The following is a 22,493-nucleotide window of genomic DNA, read 5'->3' on the forward strand; positions in this document are numbered from 1 at the left end:
TTCATGCTCCATGTTATTCCTTGATAATTTATTTAACCAGCCTCCAAGTGTAAGACATTTTAGTTATGTTTACCATTTTGTTGTTACTTGTATCATTTTAATGAACATCATCATACATAAATCTCCACTTTTTTTTTAGGATAACTTTCCCTCTTTTTCTAAATCAGATAATGGATGGTCATGACTCAGTCAATGTTAATTTATATTTCTTTTAATTTTACTTTATTATTTTAGTTCACTGAACTTTCAACTGCTAATATCAAATTTAAACCGTTTTAAAAGAATGGTGAATACTCAAAGGGAATGATTTCTGTGGGTAGTGAAGACATTTGAACAACATAAATACAATGTGCAAAAAGATACTTTTGGGTGATTCTGGGAAATAATTGATGCAGTCCATTTGAAGGAACAGGAGTTGAGGCTTTTCCTGATCAGGGTCTGGGAGGGCTCGGGGATGAGGTGAACTGGGTGTTTGCCAGCAGCCCTGCTTTGTTCCAAGTGGCCTGCGGCCCTCCGTGAATACAGCCTCTGAGCTGTTTCTCCCCGCGCTCCTTACCAGGGTCCCAGCCCCTCCTCAGACTCTGTGTCTCATGCCCTTGGCGGGCTGCCCTAGAGGAAGAAGCATCATCACATTTAGCGGGTTTGGCTTTTCCTCTGGCTAAGGACCTCCTTTGGGCTGCATTGGTCACCCACCTTGAACTAGTCCAGTTGATGTCTCTCAGTGCCCTTTGAGACGTGACTGCTGATAGAGGAGACAGATTTGTAGTCTTTACTGCCTGGAGCACTCGGGTTGAATCGCAATTCTCTGACCCTGTAGCCCATCTTGCCTGAGCCGTAAACTCCTTGAGGGCAGGGCCAGTATCAGGTTCACCTGTGGTTCCCTCAGCACTGCAGTGTAGTGTAAGAGCGTGGGCTTTCGGCTCAGACCAGCCTGGGTTTGCAGCCTGTCGGGTGTTAGCCGTGTGGACCCGGGCCACTTGCTCAACCTCCCCTAAGCCTTGTTCTCCCCATCTGGGCCGTGCTGGTACCTGCATGTAGGGTGCTGTGTGCATTACACGGCCCAGGGTGAGTGCTCAGTAAGGGATCCAAATTGCTGTGAGAATTGATGTGTATTTAAATACCTACTGAATATTATTTCAGGTTTCACTTCTATCCTTCTGCTGACTGACTCAAGCCATTCACATTTGCATGATTTATAAATACATGTCAGTTAGAAAAAATAGAAAGTGCTAATTTTTTGATCCCTGATAACATACCATATTTTGTAACTTTGCCTTTTGTATTAGAAACTTGAATACAAGGACTATGTCAAATTTATCTTTGCATCTCCTAAAATTCCCAGCATAATGCCTGATTCCATAGTAGGAAACAACAATTAGTTCTTGAAAATTTCACTAAAATAAAGGTTCAAGTGCAAATTCAGCATTTCATAGAAAGGTTAGCTTATTTATTCATGTGTTCAAGTAGAGACCTAAATATGTAAGTTTAAATTATACCCTAAAGTCTGTGGAGCCCAAGACTTGCTCTTACAGATTTTAATTGCTTGAAGTGTCCTCTGTTTCAGTGAGAAATCAAGTGAACACAGAGAAAGTGCTGTGATCGGCAGCTGCTGGGGATGTACTTGTTGTTGATGTTGGTATTATTGAGCATTTTGGTGGAGGGGGCACAAGTCAGTAAAAGATCCAGTTTCTGTCATCAGTAAGTGCTTTAAAGATGGAATTCAGATGAACTAACCTGGAAGCACCTCAGCACCTTTTTGGGCATGACCACCTGAAGGACTGAAAGTCTCATGTTTGGTTGTGATCTTCTGCCGGGACATTGAGTCCGAGTCCTAAAAGCAGCAGAGAACTGAGAGGAGACTTAACAGATACGTTGCCCTGACTCTGCTACCGGCCAGCACGGGTGCAGGGCAAGTTGGTTTCCCATGTATAAGTTGAGAAAGCATTTTGGGTAAAAAAATATTGCTTTGAATTTTTCCTGGAAGGCAGTACGGTATGATGGAAAGAAAACTGTATCAGGAGTCCCAGGCGTGTATCTGGATTCTAGGCCTTTCGCTGCTTCTAGCCAAGCCTTGGGAATCACTTCCTCTCTCTGGGCCTCAGTGTCTCGTCTGTAAAATGAGGTTGGACCGGATAGTTTTGAAGGGCCCTCTGGCTCTAACGTCCTCTGTTTGAAACGGGCTGTTGATGTGGCGATAAAGGGCTGGAGTGAAGGCGTCTCAAATCCTGTTTTCTCTCTGTGTTATTTACGAACCAGAAAATGACAGATGGCGAGACCTGGACAGGAAGTGCCCTCTTCAGATTGACCAACCCAGCGCCAGCATCTGGGAATGCCTGCCTGAAAAGTGTCAGGACGGCTCGCTGTGGCACCGGGATGCGGTGACTGCCTGCGCCGTGACCAGCCTGATCAAAGACCTCAGCATCAGCGACCACAACGGGAACCCCTCAGCACCCCCCAGCAAGCGCCAGTGCCGCTCGCTGTCCTTCTCCGATGAGATGTCCAGCTGCCGGACATCGTGGAGGCCCCTGGGCTCCAAAGTCTGGACTCCTGTGGAGAAGAGGCGCTGCTACAGTGGGGGCAGCGTCCAGCGCTACTCCAACGGCGTGGGCACCATGCAGAGGAGCTCCAGCTTCAGCCTGCCCTCCCGGGCCAGCGTGCTCTCCTCGCCCTGTGACCAGGCAGCCTTCCACCACCGATTCGGAGGGCAGCCCTGCCCAGGGGTGCCAGGCTCAGCCCCCTGTGGGCAGGTGGGCGACACTTGGAGCCCTGACCCACACCCTGTTGGAGGGGGCCGGCTGGACCTGCAGCGGTCCCTCTCCTGCTCGCACGACCAGTTTTCCTTCACAGAATACTGCCCACCCTCAGCCAGCAGCACACCTGCCTCAACGCCAGAGCTGGCGCGACGCTCCAGCGGGCTTGCCCGAAGCCGCTCCCAGCCATGTGTCCTTAACGACAAGAAGGTTGGCGTTAAACGGCGGCGCCCTGAGGAAGTGCAGGAGCAGAGGCCTTCCCTAGACCTTGCCAAGATGGCACAGGTAAGAGCCCCAGCAGCCCGCAGGGTGCTGCAGGATCCTTTTGGTGCTCTGCCGGTCCTGGCCCGTCCTGGCCGAGAACATGATGCTGGTTTCAGAATGCCCAGGAGTGGGTTAATTTCCTTATTTTTTAAAAATCCTATTCAAAGAAAGATTATTTCAAGTTTGTTTTTTAAAAAAAGTATCTGTTTCTCTCCATTTAAAATCAGACCTGCTCTTTCCCTGTGATGTGCAGTGCCAGTGGTACAAGAGCAGAAGGATGGTGAGAGGCAGGGCACTGGTGGGCAGACCGAAGGGGCCCTGCACTGGTCGTGCCCCTCTGGCCTTTGCTGGAGTCCTCTCTCGCAGGAAGCCCTCCCTGCAGCCATGTAAGAAACACACACGCTGGGATTCAGTGTCCCTTGGATTATGCTGATCCTGAGATCAGGACTGTGTGTAATGGTTTTAGAGAGCAAGAGATGGTGGGGGTGGTGCTCCTTGTTTTGATTAAACTGTTGAAATGTTAGATGATGAAGAAATAGTGATCAATATCCTCTGTGCCTCCTTTGTAATCATCGTGGCTTTTTGCCGTAGGAGAAGCCTCTGGCCACACCCCCCCGTCACTTGGACTTTATCCTCTTTGTCTTAGAGCCCTGCCTTACGCCAACACGGATCTTGGGTATTGATTTGAATGAGATGAACTTAAGAGTTGATAGGCCGTCATCAGGACAATCTCTGAGCCTGAGCGGTGGCTGCATTTTGTTCTTACTGGGGATAAGAACATGATAGGCCTGGAGAGTAGGGTTAGCCCTTGTGACCTTTGACTGGGGCCAGGTGGTTATGACAGGACGCAGCACTGTTGGTTCTGTGTCCACCCAGAGGGCTTCAGTTGCTTACTGCCATGGTGGGAACCATCATCTTTTCTGGTCTTGTGTGTACAAACGTTGATCCTTGCTGGGCTTGAGAGGATGAAGGTCTGCTTGTTGGTGAGGACAGTCTCACAGGGGCTGCTCTTGCTGCTGCAGCACCACGGCCAGATCCAGGGTGGGCAGCCTGCTCGTGTCCACTCCCTTTTGAGCGGGCACAGCTATCTTGCTTTAATGCCTGACACTTTCTCAGTTGGGCTGCCTTTCATTTTAGAAAAAAAAAAAATGCAGTTTCTATTTATGGGGTTTTTCTTCTCTCCCTTTTAGTTCCCGCTTCCAGCCTAGAGGCCCCCCCTACAAAAGAAGAGGTGCAGGTATCTCAAGTCTAGAGCACACCTGGCCCCAGAGGCCAGACTTTCGGGCCACCTTGGTTCCAGAGTGCTGGCCCTGGCTAGGGCAGTGGGAGAGCAAGATGATGGTGTGCTCACGCCTCCCTGTGCCCGTGGGTCCGCTGGAGGGGAGCCTGCAGGAGTGTGGGGAGAGCTCCTGCTCCTCCTGGTCCGATTTCCATGTCTTCCATCGTGGCTCCCGGTGTGTCCCTTCCTGTGCAGTAGACAGTTTTGACCTTCCTAGTGGGACAATGATTGAACACGTTCCCTGGGCACCAGGAGGAATTTTCCTTCTCCAGAGAAGTTTAAATAAATAAGTAAAAAGGCTGGAAAGGTGACAGATTTGGGTGACTTTGGAAGGCAACCCAGAGCCCTGAGTTCTGGGTGCAATAATGGCTTCAGTTAAATATTTAATGCTGAGCTTATTTTATTAGCTAATAAGCTAGATAGGTAATAAAAAACAACTTACACATGTTATTATATTTTACTAGCCACAGTTGGAATAATACCACTGCTATCACTGGAGACATTTCCTGGCCTCACTTGGGTAGAAACTGTTTAAAAATATATTGTTCAGTGGGGCTGTGCCCACATGTATAGATTGCTTCATTGGCTCCAGGCAGGCCTCCAAGATCTGGGAATGTGCACTGGAGCCTGAGGAGGCTGCCCTGGTCCAGCCTGTCTGTCCTTGGCCGCCTGCTCAGCAGCAAGTCCTGAGTTGGACGGGGCACAGGAGAGTGGAGAGGGGCCCCTGGGAAGTGTGTGTGCCCAAGGTCCTGCAGCCGGAGCCCAGGGGATGGGCCTGCAGACCCTGAGCCACCCCCTCCAGCCTCTCCCACGGGGTTCTTTAGTTCTGCCTGCTTGGCTCCCCTACTGGATGACTTACTGCCCCAGGAGGTGGGCCTTGCTCTTCTGCGGGCAGTGAAAACTAGGCCTGAGGGAGTCCCTGTACATTTAAGAGCCCTGAGCTCAGCCTGGACAATACAGGGCCCCGTGCCTAGGTACCCAGTGGGCCGGGCATGTCACTGGTGTATAGCGACCTGCACGTTGCCAGATGGTGACTTATGTGGGACCAACTGCCCATGGACCCTAGTCTCTGTGCACTGTGGCTTCACTCAACATCTGTGACTCCCAGGAAATGGGCAGAGTCTGCTCTGCATGCCCATGGAAGAAAGGCTCGTAGTTGGGCTTTCCATATCCCCGGAAGGGTAGACTTGTACCGAGGGTTGGCCCATGCTTCCTTAAGCTGGCTTCTGGACTCTGTCATGGGTCTTTCCATCTTAGTTTATACATTTGCTTTTGCGGGGAGGAGCTCCACTTGGGCATTCTTTCTGCCCAAGTAAGGGAGTCTCTTTATGCAGGGGTTCTGGGACCAGGTGCATGAGAGCCTTGGATTAAAGGTACAAAGTGCCTTTTCTGTTAGACCGTTGGAGCAGGTGGGCTGAAAAACCTTGGCTCCCCTGGAGGTGCTGCTTGGGGCTGGGACCTGCAGGGTGCAGAGCAAATCTTTTTTTTTTAATAATTTTTTTTTTTTTTAAGACAGAGTCTCGCTCTGTTGCCCGGGCTAGAGTGCCGGGGTATCAGCCTAGCTCACAGCAACCTCAAACTCCTTCTGCCTCAGCTTTCTGAGTAGCTGGGACTACAGGCATGTGCCCCCATGCCCTGCTAATTTTTTTCTATATATATTTTTAGCTGTCCAGATCATTTCTTTCTTTCTTTCTTTTTTTTTTTTTTAGTAGAGACGGGGTCTCGCTCTTGCTCAGGCTGGTCTCGAACTCATGACCTTGAGCGATCCACCCGCCTCGGCCTCCCAGAGTGCTAGGATTACAGGCGTGAGCCACCACGCCTGGCCCCAGAGCTGATCTTGAGGGTGTGTGTGAACACACAGGGGCTTCCCTCTGGCCATCAGTCAGGGTGACCAGATGGACTGTGGTGGACAGGCTCTCCAACCTGTCAGCAGAAGCAGGACCAGGGAGAGAACCCAAAAGTCAGAGCAACATGGAGGGTGGGCAAGAGGCTCTGAGGTGTGTAAGGCCCTGCCTTTGTCTGCAGTTTGGTTCAGCAGGAGCAAGTGCACATGGGTGTAGACTGTGCTAGAAGCAGAGGATGTCAGAAGGAAATGTGACCTTAGGGCTTGTCCATTCCAGCCTGTCCTAAGGAGACTGAGGCTTTGCTAGCCTCTGGGCACTAGGGCTCTTCTGGACATGGTGTTTATTTTTGGATCCACATTTAGGAGGGGATGTTGACAAACCAGAAGGCTTCCAGAAGAGGGGCTGATGGTCCTGGGCAAATTGCTTAACATCTCTGTGCAGCAAATACCACCATAACCACCACCATAGGACTGTGGGAAGAATAAGGGAAATAACGTGTGTATAATGTATGTTTGTGTGTGCATGTATGTATGTGTGTATCTGTCTATAAGGGTGTTTATCTATATGTATATCATGTATCTCCATCTATGAATATACATACACCTGTCTGTGTGTCTGTCTATTAATATATGAATACACACACCCCAGCGCACTGGCTGGCGCAGGGTGAGTGCTGACAAATGCTCATTGTCACCATCACAATTGCAGGGCGTGGAGGGAAGGTGTGGGCTTGTTCTGGGTGACTTCAGAGGGTGGGTGTTCCTGGGAGGCACGCTCAGTCCACTAGGAGAACTCCCCTTTTTCTTTATTTGCCACCTTCCCCCTTTTGTTTCTATGCTCCCTTTTCTGTCCTTGCCATTTACTTCTTGCTTGTTCATCTTCTTGCCCCATCGTTTTACTTTTATAAATGGGAAGGAGGCCTGCCCTGCTCAGCCTGCAGGGAACTCTGTGTTCCGAGGCGAGGGTTATGAAATGGTGACGGAATCGGATTTGCCCCCCACCAGAGGAAGCTGGCCGTGTGCGAGCATTCTCATTTCATGTCTGTCGCCCTTGAAACCAGGGTAGAAACATCCGGGGGCCCGCCGGCTGCTGCCGTCCCCACTGCCCAGCCACATACATCCCTGGGGCACAGGTGTCCACTCAGCCCCCAGCGGTGGCTCTTATCTCTCTTGGCAGTGGGTGGGGGTGTGGAAATTGCACTCAGATTGTCTTTGCTCATGTCTTCTTTAAATCCTAATGCCAAGATTGTGGGTAAGATGCCAGATGAGCCAGCAGGTGACCCGGCCATCTGGACCCTGAGCGAGGGAGGTTGATTGTATGAGGAAAGCCCCCATGGAGGAAATGATGCAAGGGCCTAGTCTAGAAATGTCTGTCCTCCCTGTAGTTGTAATTACAACCACTTGGTTCCTCAGAGCCAGTTGCTCAAAGGCAGCTCAGAGGACAAGGTAAGCTCTGATCCCTGCCCTAGTGTGACTCTGCTGGCCCCTCACAGCATTCCTGCTTCTGCCCGGTGATGTATGTGAAGCTGCAGCCACCCTTTTGCAAAGTAACAATGGGTGCCATCCAGGGCAGGGCCTAGCTCGAGCATGGGAGTTGTTTCTTAGCTAATATTGTTAGGTACTGCTTTTTTGAGACCTGGCTTGACCACCAAGCATTGGTTGGCTCCCAGCAAGACCTGAGCTATACATGGCCATTTAGACATGGATCGTGTGTGTGAGCAAAGATTGCAGAAAAACCAACAATTAAAAAGTTTACCCGGCTGAGGCGGGTGGATTGCTCGAGGTCAGGAGTTTGAGACCAGCCTGAGCAAGAGCGAGACCCCCGTCTCTACTAAAAAAAATAGAAAGAAATTATCTGGCCAACTGAAAAAATATATGTAGAAAAAATTAGCCGGGCATGATGGCGCATGCCTGTAGTCCCAGCTGCTGGGGAGGCTGAGGCAGTAGGATCGCTTAAGCCCAGGAGTTTGAGGTTGCTGTGAGCTAGGCTGACGCCACGGCACTCACTCTAGCCCGGGCAGTAGAGCGAGACTCTGTCTCAAAAAAAAAAAGTTTACCCATTGAATGATGTCTCACTGAGTGTCACAATCCTTGCTGTATTTTTAACACCAAGCTGGTCAGCTTGAAAGAACAACAAATTGTATCTCTCAACAGTGCTTCAAATGGAAGCAAGACATTTGTGGGGAGGGGTCGGGATGCTGGAACAGAGGTGTGATTGATTGCAGCTGCCACCCACTGAGTCCCGGACCTCCCTGAGCAGGCCTCAGAACAGGCAGCAGCTGTCGTGTTAGCAGATGTTTGAGGGCCCCGGAAAAGCTGGCCAGGGACAGTTTAGGGTAGAGAAGAAGCATGAGGTAGAAACTAACATGCCAGCACATCTTTGGGAAGGCACGGAGAGCCCTGTTCCTGCGGATGAGTCGAGAAGAGTGGCGGGACAGGGCCCCAGGGCCTTCGTGGGGTAGGGCTGTTGCTGTAGCACATCACCAGCGGGCTCACGGCAGATGCTCACTGGTAACTCGTGGCTCTCTGCCAGGCAGGTCATTCCCAGGTGAGGCTCCCTCACCTTTAATGAGGGACAGAGGCCCTCCTCAGTCACCTTGTTGGGGGCCCTTTACACCACTGGCTGTGTGACCTTGTTCGGGCAGCCCCAGCTGTGCCTTTCCTTGGCCAGGTTTCTGTGCTGCAGGCCTGGCTTGCCCAAGCCGTTACGGCTCTCTCCTGTCCTCTCTGCCAGTGGCCAGCCACCCTGACTGTTCAGGTTCCCTGCTGCCTTGCACCCTTCCTGCCGGGACAGGAAACTGCTGACAGCAAGTACAAGAAGTCAGAGGTGGATCACCCTTTATAATACGGAGTGCAGATAGGTGTGAGTATCCGGTGAGAGAGGTAGGCATGGAAAGCCCCAGAATTCCAACTGGAATGAAGGAAATGCTAACTGAAAGTAAAGGGAAAAACCTCTGTGGGCACATGGGAGTAGTTGCTTCTGCCTTGAAAACAGGACAGGCTTGAACAAAGAAAGAGAGGCTTTAAGACCCCGACTGTCAGAGAGTTTGGATGCCAAGGGGTGGCAGCTTTGGACTCTGATCTAGCATGTCTCCTTCCACGCTCTTGACAGACATTGCTCATTAGTCATGATGTTCTTTTCAGTTGACCTGGGAGGAGGTCTTAGACTCCTCCCCTTGGCCATCTTGGCAGCAATTGCTAATTGGTGGGTAGTTGAGTGTCATCTGCTGTCTCTGTTCTAGTCCATCCTGTCACTTGCGAACGAGTCTTCAGAGTCCAGGGGAGAGTCAACAAGGTTTGAGAATTGCCCAAAGCCACGTGGTTACGTAGGAGCCCCAGGTTCGGTGTACCTGGGGCCGTGCTTGGTGCCGAGTGAGGCCACCCAGCTGGCCTTTCCAGGGAGCCGACTCCCATGGGATGCAGAGCGTGTGGTGGTAAGTGGGAGCTTTGGCGTCAGATCGGGGTTCTGTCCAGATCCCTCCACTTTGGAGCCCTCGACAGTCACTTAACCTCTCAGCCTCCATGTTCGTGTCTGTGAAATGGGAATAGCAGTTCCTGCCTCTCATGGGTGTGGGGAGGAGTCATGTGGCATGGATCCGGCACACAGTTGGCAGTTGGGGAATGCCAGCTCTGATTAACAAAGACACCAAGGCCTGCAGCCTTCTGTCACTCCCGTGGCAGATCACTTGCGTGGCTGTTCTAGGCAGTCTGCTGGCCTTGCCACTCTTGGTGGGCCAGGATCCTGTCAGCTGTGGAGTGTGCTGGGATCAGGGGGCCAGGAGACTGGCTTCAGCTCTGTGCCTACTCTGTCTTTTCTCTCAGAAGTAGGTGTGTTAGTGGCACCATAGAACCCCTGGTGTGGGTTCCCGTAATCTGAGGAAACCCCTGTTCAGAGGCCTGGATAACTCCTTGCTGTCCCCAGTTGCAGCCCCAAGGTTGCATAAGTAATCTGCTTAAGGTCACTCGGATCGGGGCCGAGTGTTGACACAATAGCTTTGATCTCCCGGGGAAGAGAAAAATAGAAGGCGTTCAGCTGGGGATATGCCAGGGAGGCAGCTTTTAGTGCCACTTGGTGATTTTCCATGCTTCAGTTGAGAGCCATTCTGAGCCGAGGGTGTTTGGGAAGATATGAGGCAATGAAGCTCTGGGGCACCTCAGGCTCTCTGGACTTGGGGTGTCTCCCTAAGCCAGTTGCTCAGATGAGAGCCCCTGGGGCTCCGTGGACATGCTTGGAGCATCCTCGGCTTGCCAGGTCCTGGTCTGGTGCTGGCATGGAAGTCTGGGAGACCCCAGCAGGCCCTGCCCTGGGGAGGCCACAGCCTGTGGGCAGGAGGGAGTATGAGGCCTTTCCAGCTGAGGCGTTGGCACATCTGAGGACACGGCTAGTCCTGCTTCACGGCAGCCAGAGTAGGAAAGGCCTGTGGGCCAGTTGGCCCTTGGCTCTGACTGGCTCAACTCCAAGGGCCCACAAAAGAGGGTTTAGAGAAACCTCCTGTCAGTCCCAGGCTGCTGAAGGAGAAGCAGAGAGCGTGGGCTGAGTGGGAGGGGACAGGGCTGGTGGGAGAGCAGGACCTTATGCCAGAGCCCTGCCTCTGGGGTGGGCTCAATCCTTATCCTGGGCAACTTATGTAGCCACTCCATGCCTCAGTTTCCCCATCCACGAGGAAGCGTAGCAATGCCTTCTCTCATCACATGCAATGTCAGCACTAAATGAGCTCATTTGTATGAAGTGCTTGGAGCTCAGGACTGGGTACCCAAGACAAGTGCTCAGTAAGGTTGGCTGTCATATTGGAAGTCACATTTTAGTAGTAAGGAGAGAAATTTGTCAAAAGGAGGAACCGTGCAAGGCGCAGGGAGTGGCTGGAAGGAGACCTGGTATGGCTGGAGCAGAGGGGGTGAGGGGCTCAGGGCCTGAGTACAACTGGCTTTCTGGGTACGTGCTTGAAAGATGTTTGGCTTTTATCCTGAGTGCAGGGGGGAGCATTAGAAGATTTTAAGCAGAGGAGCAACAGCATGCCCGAAAGAGCTCCTTCAGGGCTGTAGTGAGCAGCATGGACTGTGGGGGCCGGAGGAGGCCGTTGGCAGACGTGGTGCTGGGCCAGACCGTGGTGAGGGCAGGAGACACCGTGATTCGTGTTAGGGGCTCAAGAAACATTCTGGAGGTGGAACCAACAGGACTGGCCAAAGGGTTACTCTTGTTATTGGCGTCCAACTCACCCGAGTCATAGACTGAACTTGGCAGGGAATCAATCATCCTAATCCCCAAAAACGGTAACTCCCTTTAAGTTGCCCTGTTTAGTATTTGCTGATTGTAAGCCCTTCTTGTCATCCAACATGCCACCCTCAACTTTGACTTTATTTCTTCTTGATCTGTTCTCAGTAGAAAGGAAATCTGTTGGATCACCTGGCTGATTTTGTGTCCACAAGCATCCATGGAACTGCTGTACGCCCAGTCCTTGCGCATCAGGGGTTTGCCGTTCCAGGCTGCCCTTTCCCCTCTGTGGAGGCTCAATTCCGTACCCTCTGGCTCCTTCTCTGAAGCTTCTCTGTCCTTGTCCACTTGCAGCTGGGTGCCCCATTCTGAACTCGGGGCTGGAGAAGGTCTTGGGGCAGCTTAGGGCCACAGGAGGATTCTTTCACAGTCTCAAATGCTGGTCACGCTGGATCTTGTCTCAGCTGTGCCACATCTGGTCAGTTACAACAGCTGGGACAGCAGCTCCAGAAAACAAGGGGCCTGCACTGGCCTCTCTGAATCTCCTAATAAAGCGGAGTAATTCCCCAGCTGGGCCTCAGAGGATGCAGGGGAGGGAGACATCTGACTGACCCCAGAAGGATTTCAGCATTCCATCTTATTCCTTCTTCCTTGTCAGGGACATCAGGTTAGCACTGGGAAGGGTCTCCCAGCCCTTGGTGAGCGTGGTGCCTGTGGGCCTGTGAGAGCCCCCGTGAGGGCCACAGCAGGAAGCACAGAGAGATGTGTCACTGAGATGGACGTGGGATTGATGACAGAGCCAGGCCCAGAGCCGAGCATGGCCGATGCCTGTGTGTGCCTTTACCCGAGACCATGCTGCTTGCTGGCCTTTGTGGGTCCATCACAACATGAAACCTTAATTTGGCCTATTTTGCCTTTCGCAGTATGGTCCTCTGTTGTCCCAAGCACTGCATAGAGTCTCCCCTGTCGACAAGAGCGCATTTACTTATTACATTTTTGTGGTATCAGCCATCCTGAATTACCACTCTTTCTTGCAGCTTCAAGCCACAGTCAAGAACTAAAGAAAGCAAATGCCACACAGAAGAACAAGCCCTTTGCTGCAGTCCCATGCCGGCAGGGACTTGGTTTGACTAGGCTCAGAGTGGGTGTTAATTGCCTATTTATGGCCAAAAGATTAACAATGCCTCCTTTGAATGTTAGACATAGTAGAGCTCTTGGATAATTCCTTTTTGGGAGGGAGAGGAGTTGCCTTTTTTTTTTAACCTTTGAGAAACAAAAGAAATGGTTGGTTCCAAAAAATAATGCAACCACCAGAAGCTGAATTTGTGAACAGTAGCAGTGAGCTTACATCAGTGCGTCACTGAAGGTGGTCAGACACCCAGCCCCTTCCCTGAAAAGGTGCAGAGCCACATAAGGCATTTGATTTTTGTGGAGCGGGTGATGGTGGTGGCCCCAGCTGTGTCCTTGCCAGAGCTCTGCACATGGAGAGAGGCAGCCCTCCTGGATCCGCCAGGGCCTGTCAGCAGACAGAAACTGCACCCTGCTTAGGTTCAGGCAAATTCGTTGTGAACAACTAGATTTCTGAAGACCTGAAAAGCCAAGAAGAGAACCAGAGGTGTTACAAAGAAGCAACTGCAGGAAGTTGCTCCCATCCTTGAGCTTGGGGACCACAGGGCAGAGATTGTACTTCTGAAAGGTTGGCAGCTTGGAGTCCACAGGCCTGATGGGGCTGGGACCAGACCTCCGAGGAGGGGACACTGGCCAGCTGGACCTGAGAAGGGGGGGGGGTGATAAAGTTGGTTTTGTGAGTGTTGGAAACGTGGCAAACTGGAAGCAGCTGCTGAGTATAGAGCAGGCTGCTCCTGTGGTCAGGCAGCATGGCTGGGTGGCAGTGACAGCAGGAGCAGCAGACAGGGAGACACACGGCTTCTTTCTCCAGCTCTGCTCAGTGTCCCTCTGTTGAGCACCGTCTAGCATTCTCCAGCGTGGCTGAAGGTCCCTTCGAGCTCTTTCACAGCTCCGTGCCAGTTTGTTCTTCACTCAGCAGATCCTTATGTGTGTCTGCTGGGTTTCTGGCATTCAGCTGGGCCTGGGGTTAGTTCTGCAGCGTAGAAAGGGGGTAGATAACATGCAAGCCACCAACAGGCAAGATCATTTCAGATGGTGATAATGTGCTATAAAGAAAATCCAACAGGCCGGTGTGGTTTGGATCGCCAGTTGGGAGGAAAGCAGATGGAAGTGGCCAGCTTTAGACTGAGGGACAGAGAGGCCTTGTTGAAGAGGTAACATTTGTGCAAAGACAAAGATGATGAGATGTGTTCAGCCTTGCAAAAATGTAAGCAGAAGGACAGCAAGTCCACTGGGTGGGAGGTGGGAGTAGGCATGGTGAGTGCAGGGCACAATGAGGCCCGTGTGACTGCGGTCCTGAGCCGGGGTGCTTGAGGGTCAGGAGGACCACCTTGGTTGGCCTTGTTGCAGGGCAAGGAGTTGTCCTAAGCTCAGGGTTGGAACACCAGCAGGGCTTTGGGGCCAGGATCTGATGGGACACTTGGAGTCAACTGCCTCACCTCACTGCTGCAGTTATGTTCAACCTTGGGGGTTCTGACCGTGAAGGTGCCTGATGCTGCTCTCTGGCAAGTCTTGTGCTCGATTTGCTGGTTCCAGGCAGCCCCAGGAGGAGGTGCCAGTGTGTTCAAGTGCCTCCCTTCTAAAGTGGAGACAGGCTTCTGCTCACGACGTAGGTGTCTTGGGCAGGCGAGGCCTGAGCCTCATACGTGCCCCAGTGTGCGGTGCTGTGTGACCCTGGAGCTCATGCTCCAGCTGGCAATCACTGAAGCCTGGTTCCTCCCTGACCTCCACGCTTGGCATGGTCAGCTCACGTAAGCCTCGCAGTGCTCTTGTGGGGGCTGCGTGCTGTCCGAGCAATTGGGGCACAGAGATGTTCCATACCTTGCCTGAGGACCTAGGAAACTTGGCCCGGGGCCTGCCCGTTGGTGGGAGGAGGTGAGTTCAAGGTCTTTACATCCCCAGCAGGCTTGGAACAGATAGCTCCTGTCTCTGGAGAATCCTAAGGGTAGGAGTGGGAGGATATGGGCTGCTGGGAGGCCCCTGGAAGAGAGTGAGCTCTGGGGCAGATGGAGGCCCATTACAAACCCTGTTCTGGAGGGAGGGGCCGGAGCCTTACCTGGCAGCTGCCCCAAACCAAACTTTCCCTGGCCTTTGGTTTTGGTCTCTTGCTGGTCAGCCTCCTACCTGCACTGTCCGTTCTCCTCTGGAATGAGGACAGCATGGTTCACGTTGGGAACTCTGAGCTGGAGCCTTGCACCTCATTTGGCCCAGGCCCCACCCCTTGAAACTTTGGTCAACCCACAGATGACAGCACTGGTGGCTTTTATTGTGCATAGGCAGTGCGCTTGTACTTAGTGTGTGTGTGCTGTGCTCCACCGCAGCTCTGTGGGCAGAGATGAGCCTCTGGGAGGAGCCGAAGCTTGCCTGACCCTGTCTCACGAGGGCGTGGTTACAGAGCTGCCCTTCTGTCTGGTGGCATCCACAGCTTCTGTGCCAGCCTTGCCCCACGTCAGCTATGGGACGGACAGCTTGTGATCTTTTGGGGGCCACATTCACACGACAGAGACAAGGACAAGTAGGAATGGGCTTAGATTTTAGACTTGTCCTGCTGTCTGCAAAGGACCCAGTGACCCCTTGTGTTTTTCCTGCTCTGTGTGAGACCCCTTTTCACCTGGCCTGGGCTTGTAGACAGGTGGGCAGTGTTTGAGGGGCAGTGACCGGCAGTGATGAAAGTCAGTCTGCATCATGAGCCCCAGGGCAGACCTGTGCCTGTCTGGGTCTCACCTCGAGCTCTAGCACTTACCCGGGTGCCAGCAGTTTTCTAAATGTTTGTTGAATGTGTGAATGGCTGGACAGACGAACCAACGAGCTGAGGCAAGGAGCCTGGGTTCTTCCCTGGCAGGTGCATCGGCTCCTACGTTGATGGTGCTCAATAAGCAAGGGTGCTGCGATCGTCTGTTGCGCACAGGGTGGCAGACACTGTGCCAGATGTTTGCGTGGCTGCGTGTCATCTTCCCTGCAGCCCTGGACAGTGGGTGTTGTGGCTGTTGTAAGAAGAGATGGAGGTACAGAGTCGTACCCTAGGTCTCTGGGCCTGAAGTGGCCACGAGGCCCATGCTTGTTCCACATGCTGTCAGGCACCTAGGCAGGGCTCTGAATGCCAGGCCTGTCCCTTCTCAATTGTCTGCACAGGGGTTTGGGCCAGCGAGGGCTGGAGTCGCAGAGCTGAGGCTGACCAGGCCTTCCTGCCTCCCTGTGGTGGACTCTGTCTGTGGTGGAGCCGGCGTGGGGCTCTCTGGTGTGAGGACAGCGAGGCAATGGGCTTGGGGATAGGTGCCCAGTCCTGGGATGGCAGGTGGGGCCTCACATGACATTGCCCAGGGAGCCTGGTCTGGCCTGTGCTACACCAGTTGTCAGAGCCGTCTAGACAGTCTGAGGTGACAGTTGTCACCGTTCTGGGTGAAGTCTGCTAAAATTGGATTATTATTGAAATGTGAAACTTGAGTTTGAAGCAGTGACGGTGAGCAGTGCCCAGTGGGCACCAGTGGTAGCCTTAACGGAGCCCAGGAGCCTGCGTAGGGAAGCCCCATGTGCTCCTGGTGGGGCAGTGGAGGTGGGGCAGGCGGAGAAAAGTGAAGGGCTCCTCCCTGCCCCACCCCGGACCCCCCCAGCTGCCCTGGCCTTGAGGCCTGCAGAGGCCCCACAGCGCACTATGGTGGCCGTGGGATTGTCTCAGGGCCCACCAGCTGGGAGCAGGAAAAGCACAGGGGGTTGTGGTCCTTGTCCCAGGTTTCTGAATCTCTGTCTGGGACTTCTCTGGAGGCCTGGCTTCCAGGGGGAGCTGGACTTGGCCTTTTTCCTCTGCAGTTTAAGGTGGGACTGAGGGGAGCCAGGAGCCCCTCTTCTCCTGGTCCTCTGCAGCCTTGTGGACGCTGTCCTTATTACCGAGCACAGCTGGGGAGCTCACTGAGGAGAGGTCCCAGTGTCTGTTGAGTTCCGTCTGGGAAGTGACATACCTCCATTTAATACGCTAACTAGAGCTCCGTTCAGTGGATCCCTGGAGCCTCCTGAATGGGGGCGTTGGAAAAATTACGGCCCGTGTCTCCCAGGAGTGGTGAAAGCTGTCACCTCAGACCTTCCAGAGCAGGGGTCAGCAATCCAGAGCCCACAAGCCAGATCCGACTGTTGTCTGTTTTGGTAAATAAAGTTTTATTGGCGCACAGCTCTGCCTGTTTACATCCATGTTTTCTACAGCTACTTTCATGCTACAACAGGAGCATTGAGTTACGGCAGGTCTGAGTCCCTGTGACAGAGCTCCAATGGCCTACAAATCCTAATTATTTACCATCTGGCTCTTTAAGAAAAGTTTGTCAGTACCTGATCTAGATGACCCTACACCTCAGTTTCCTCTTTGGAAAGTAACTGGATTTGCTTGGCAATTTCTCCCCAAAACCTAGCTCTTGAAAGAACCCAGGACTTTTATCCCGGTGGTCAGGAACGTGGCAGTGACACAAGGCAGCCCACCCGATTGTCTCGGGCTCTGCGGAGCCCAGAGGTGGCCTCACGTGGGCCCTTCCTGCTCCTCCAGTGCTGTAGGGAGGCTGGCAAGGGGCCGCGGAAGCGCAGCGCCCGGTGCCTCGGCGTCAGAATGGGTGTTGTTCAACACATCTGAGTGCGCAAAAGTGTGATTTTTTAAAAAGGAAAACCACTTCCTCACAGGGCATTCCTCTGGGAGCGCTTGCTGGGTTGCTTGTCTAGTCCGACTGGTGCTGTCTTTTCTGGAGTGCTCTCGAGTCGCTGCCATGCTTGAGAGTGGGCCAGGGCGAGCGAGGACTGTTCACTTCTTCTGTGTTCACTCACTGCCTCAATTTTCTCTTGTCTGCTGAAGAGTTTTGGTGGGGCCATTCTGCTTAGTATGGTGGAACAAAACCCAAACGCAGACAGCAAGGGCAGCCTTGGGGTTCTCAGCATTCAAGATAAACCCCTAGAAAGTTCACCCTGGCTTGGGACCCAGAAATCTCTCTGCCAGCCAGGTGTATGCTGGCCCCCGAGGCTGACAGCCAGCTCGGAAGTTGCTAGAAGAGATTAACTTGTGGTAACGGAACTTGGCCTGGTGAGGTCGTTTTGCAGTAGCTTTGTGAGAATGATGGTGAGGATGGCCGGCTCGGAGGTTTAACGCCTCAGATGGCTGTGGGTTTTACCCTGTGCTCCACCGCAGGTTCAGCAGAGGCTGTCCAGGGCTGATGCTGCCCCTGCCACAGCCAGGCCAGAGACAGGAGGCTGTTGAATGGGCTGGAGCAGCTTTCGGAACCCAGGAATGTGGTTGGAAAGTTCTTACCATAACCAAGAACCACTTCTGCCATCACTGTTGGCACAGGCGCTGTTTTGAAGCTGAGGATGAGAAAATAGGAGTCAGGAGGAAAAGCTGGTAATGAGTAGTTGTGGTCTTCCTTTGAGATGGAGCTGCTTACCTGTGATCCCTCTTGTCCCCTCGCTTGGGGCAGTGGACAACTCTGCTCAGACTGCAGGGGCTTCACAGCTGAAAGCAGGAAGGCCAGAGGTACAGAGCGTCCTGATTTCCAGAGGGCAGCTTAGCGGCAAAGGCTATGCGGCTCTGCATGTCCCATAAACTTCCTACTCGGCTCCTACTGTGCGCAAGTGCTGGGGGTGGGGATGTGCATGAGCCACTGTCCCCACCTTGAAGAGACACATGCAGGCAGTTGGCTAGAATGAGGACAGCCGGAGGTATGTGCGAAATTGAGGTTTCAGGACACCTTGGGATCCCCAGTGAAGGACTGGGTGACAGTAATGAATTGTACTTAGCTCTGCTTCTCCCACATGCCATGTGCACTGCCAGGTGGCTTTGTGGACTCTCATTCTCCTGGACCTGGATAGGTGGTTCTCAGAGGTCTGGCACTATTAAGCAGGTCTTGTTAGGGTGACGCTTCTCAGAGCCTGAGTATGTTGTGTCTCCAAGAAGGGGTAAAGAATACCCCTCTCATTCCCTTTTGTATGTGTGCGTGGGGCCCAGTGCCTGGGCAGAGCAGCCTTTACGAAAACACCAGTTAACATGTTACCAGGGCTGGACATGAGGCAGTGGGCAAGAGGGGACCCACTTGATGTCTGTGCTGGGGTCCATGGCCTGGGACCCCTGCTCAGGTGACCTAGTGCTTGTGGTCCTGAAACGTCCTTGCGTGGTATGGCGTATGGCAGTACAGAATATGGCCGGGCCTGCACATTTGCCAAGTAGGACCCCCGTCCCCAGACACACCAGTGTTTTTACTTTAATGCCTAGCAAACCTCCTTCTCCGGCTCCTGCTGGCTGCCCCTTTCCCTGCACTAGACCGTCTGCTGGGTGAGGCCTGGAGGTGACTTGGTTCTTTGACTATGGGAGAGAAATCACCCGTCAAAGTGCCCACCCAGTTCTGTGGTGTCTAATATTTGTGGTTAGCACGACCTACACGTAGCACCACAGCTGCTTTCAGTGGCAAAGTAGAAAAAGGGGCAAGTGGAAAGGAACCTTCTGGCTGCAGGAAAGCTGGAATAGCCTGTCTGAGGCCTTTTGAACAGCTGGAACTGGGTACAGCTCTATCCGTGGGACCTTGAGCGAGACACTGGATCCCTGAGCCTCAGCTTCCTCATCTGTAAAATGGGAATGAGAAGAGGGAGTTAAGGGGAATAACGTCTCTCACACTGTTGCCGGTACCTGATCTAGATGGCACTTAATGGCACATAACAATGCTTGACTGATGGTAAGTAGTACTATTCTTGTTGGAAGAGGGCACAGACACCTGTTTATCAACTCAAGAGTAGTTTCCAGATTCATTGACATTTATTGTTTCTCTGGTTACAAAATTAATGCATACATGTAAAAAGCTTAAAGTTCAGAAGGTAAAAAATACTACAGTTCAAAATTGTGAAAACACAGCAAGTGAAATTCCTCTGAAATCCACCTGCAGATGTGACCATCTTTGAATGTTTGGCATAGATCCTTGCAGTCCTCGGCACCCTTTCTAGCCCCAGGAGTCTGTTGATCGCGCAGGTTCATATACAGATTTTACATGGTCAGCATGTTCCATATGTGGAGCCATGGCAACAAATAAGAGTTTGTTCCCTTAAAAGGGGGAAATGAAAGAAGCACGAATTAAAACAAAATACATGAGCTTAGCACTGGTTTCTCACTCTATCCAATATGAAAAGCAGACATAGTTTAAAAAAAAAATTCTTGGCCCTGTGCAAAATAGAATTCTTTTAGGCTGTTCGGTCTAAAAGACTGTGAATGCATTGATGCTCTTGTATCCTTAGTTTGTAATAATGCTGTTTCCTCTTTAACACCAAAGAACAAACTCCATCAGCAGGGGGGCAACGTGTCATGGATGATTTAGTCAACCTTGCCCCTTCAGAAGGGATTTGTTGGTGGCCTTAGGAAATGAGCTGGCCTGGCTACACCCAGCACAATCTGACCAGATGTTTCCAGCCCATCCATGAACAAGAATAGTTTCAGATATCAGCCCTGCACCATGGACTCTGGAGCAAGGGTGCCAACAGGGCAGCACCTTGCTGTTATTTTGATTTTGTTCTCAATGAATAGCCTGCACATGAGTTCAGGGGGTTTGCATTGACTGTGTCATTTTCTCCAAGCCAGCCCTTCTGTTAGGGCCATAGTTCTCGGGAACACCTGCACTCTTGCCATAGCAGGGCTCCCCAGAGCCTTTGGCTCCCTCAGTCATTCAGGACATGCTTATTTATAAGGCCTGATGTGCCTCCAGGGTGCCCCTGCACTGGAGTTTTATGTGGGCAAACCCAGACAAACCTATGTTATGTGTGTCTCTCCCAGGGTCTTGAGCTTTGCCCCGCTCCAGTGAGCAGAATCCAGGCTTCCTTCTTATTTCCTTTGTACCCATGAAGAACCACGTTCAGGTCTTTCGCTGTCACCTTCTGTTCAATCCAGCATGTCTTTCTGGGGCCTACTGTGTGCTGGGTGCTGCAGAGCAGGAAAAATAGAAGCAAGACCCCATTCTCCGCCGCTAGATGGATCCCATTCTGTGGGCCAGTGCTGTTGGGTGCATACCTGCTGTGTACAAGCACCGCACCTGGCACCGAGGGTAGCGTGTTGAGCAGGATGGCCATGGGCCCTGCTCTCTGGAAGTTTGCATCTAGTGTGGACAGACAGATGATAAGGGGAGCAAAGAAGATCACATTAGACAGCACGTGCTGCAAAGATAAGGAACATGGGTAATGGGGCAGTGACAGTGGGCAGAGAAGTAGGAGGACCTTCCATCTGGAGAGGTGGCATGAGTACGGCCTGAGACTGGCATGTGTGGTATTAATTGTAGCAGGCTGGGGCAGGAGGCCTCCAGTAGAGAACAGGCAGCTGGATATTCATTCATGCCTGTTGAACCTCCTCCGAGTCAGGAGACTCATACTTGGCCCAGCCCCAGCTCTGCCATTAAAAAGTCCCCTGGATAATGATGTTCCATTACTTGGAGTGGCAAACAGCCCGCTCCCAGGAGAGATGGTCTCCCAGAGTCCTAGCACTGGGTGCCTCTTCCTCCTCAGCATCCATGTGTCCTGCTGGCATTGCCTGAGAAAGTCCTTGGGACGAAATGTCTTGGTAGGGAAAGGCAAGAAGGTGTCAAGTTCAAGGAGCCCCCAGTTTTCCTATTGACATCCAAGAGGGCTGTGGCTTTCAGGCCCCTCACCAGTCCAGCAGGTCTTGGCACTGACCCTGAATTCACGTGGAGACACTGAGCCTCCAGATGGGCTCCCTGCAATGCAGGAGGGGGTGCCATCATGGAGGTAGGGTGGGGACATGGGAGATGACGGTGTTGTGAAGCTAGCCTCCTCACCTGAACATGACAGGACAACGTGGGCAGTCCACCCTCTCCAACCAGGAGTGTCTGGTGTGGCAGTGCAGTTATGAATGGGCTCCTAGGCTGGGCCGGGGCTCAGGTTTGTGTTGCCCAGAAGCCTGTGACCTGTGTGCACCAGGGGCTCCTGTAACCCGGGTACTGTTTGGAACCCGTGGTTCACATCCGTCTTGACTGTTGGCAAAGCAGTCATTGTGCCATCCCTACCTGTCTTGCTGTCAAAAGAAGCTCGGGGACCTGTTGTCAACTTCCCCCATGAAGGGCTTTCTTGCCTGCCCCTGGAGTGGGACTGCCCACAGACCCAGGGACCCAGAGCTGGCAGAGCAGAAAGGCCAAGGCCTGAGGAAGACCAAATGCCTGCAGTCCTACCCAAAATGCCACACATGTCCCCAGAGCTGCCCATTCCTCAGTAATGGCCAGGCGTGAGTTCTGCCATTGCCCAAGCTGCTGGTTGGGAAGGAGACCACTCCCACACGACTGCACTTGGGCTTTCTACCCTCGGCGGTTGGCTCTTGTGCCTCCTGCATGTGCAGTGCCGCCCTGGCCCTGGGCGGGGAGGGCCACGGTGAGATGAATCAGAGGCGGGTTCTGCCTTCCAGCAGCTCCGTTCTGTTTGTTCTGCTCTAAGTGGAAAGTCAGCCCTCATCACCCTGCCACCGTCCTCACGCCTCTGTTTCCTTCAGGGAACTGAGAAGTCCCCTCCCTGGGAGCACCCTTCCTGCTCCCCATCCCCAGTGTGGCAACGGATCGGAAGCGTCCCTTCCCAGAGCTCCTGTTCCAGTGTGGTCTAGTTTGGGTTCGCGTGTGGAGAGAGGAACGTCACCGCTCAGACCCAGGGGTTGGGAGGGCCAGGCCCCAGGCTTCGGGTCCTTTGTTTTTAAGATCTGTTTCTGAACACCATAGTGTTGCAAGACGATGACACTTGTACTTGCCCGTGCCAGGCACAGGATTCAGCTCACAGCATGCATTTTTTCCTCATTTAATGCGTTGTAATTATTTCCTTTGGCAATGATGTGAACCTCTTTCTTTAGGATAGCACCCGAGAGTTCACAGGGCCACATTCTTTCCAAATAAGGGGGTATGTGGCAGCCTAGCCCGTGGCCAGTGTCCAGGGGGTTTCTTAATGTCTCTGAGTGCCCGTCCTGCATCCTCAGGGTGACCTGGCAGACTTTCACCTGGGAAGGGAGCTGCCAGGTGGAACCTGGCA

General features: G+C 52.6%; 1 protein-coding gene across 1 annotated transcript in view; it reads left to right on the forward strand.

Annotated features, from left to right (window-relative positions):
• FAM53B (family with sequence similarity 53 member B) overlaps window positions 1-22,493 on the forward strand; it is a 73,753-nt gene that overhangs the window by 21,212 nt on the left and 30,048 nt on the right. The window contains exon 3 of the mRNA XM_045568013.1: window positions 2,257-3,035. Coding sequence (XP_045423969.1) covers window positions 2,257-3,035 — 779 coding nt within the window. The remainder of the gene's footprint in view (window positions 1-2,256; window positions 3,036-22,493) is intronic.

The sequence above is a fragment of the Lemur catta genome, chromosome 14 (genome assembly GCF_020740605.2).
Source record: "Lemur catta isolate mLemCat1 chromosome 14, mLemCat1.pri, whole genome shotgun sequence".
In the NCBI taxonomy this organism is placed as follows: domain Eukaryota; kingdom Metazoa; phylum Chordata; class Mammalia; order Primates; family Lemuridae; genus Lemur; species Lemur catta.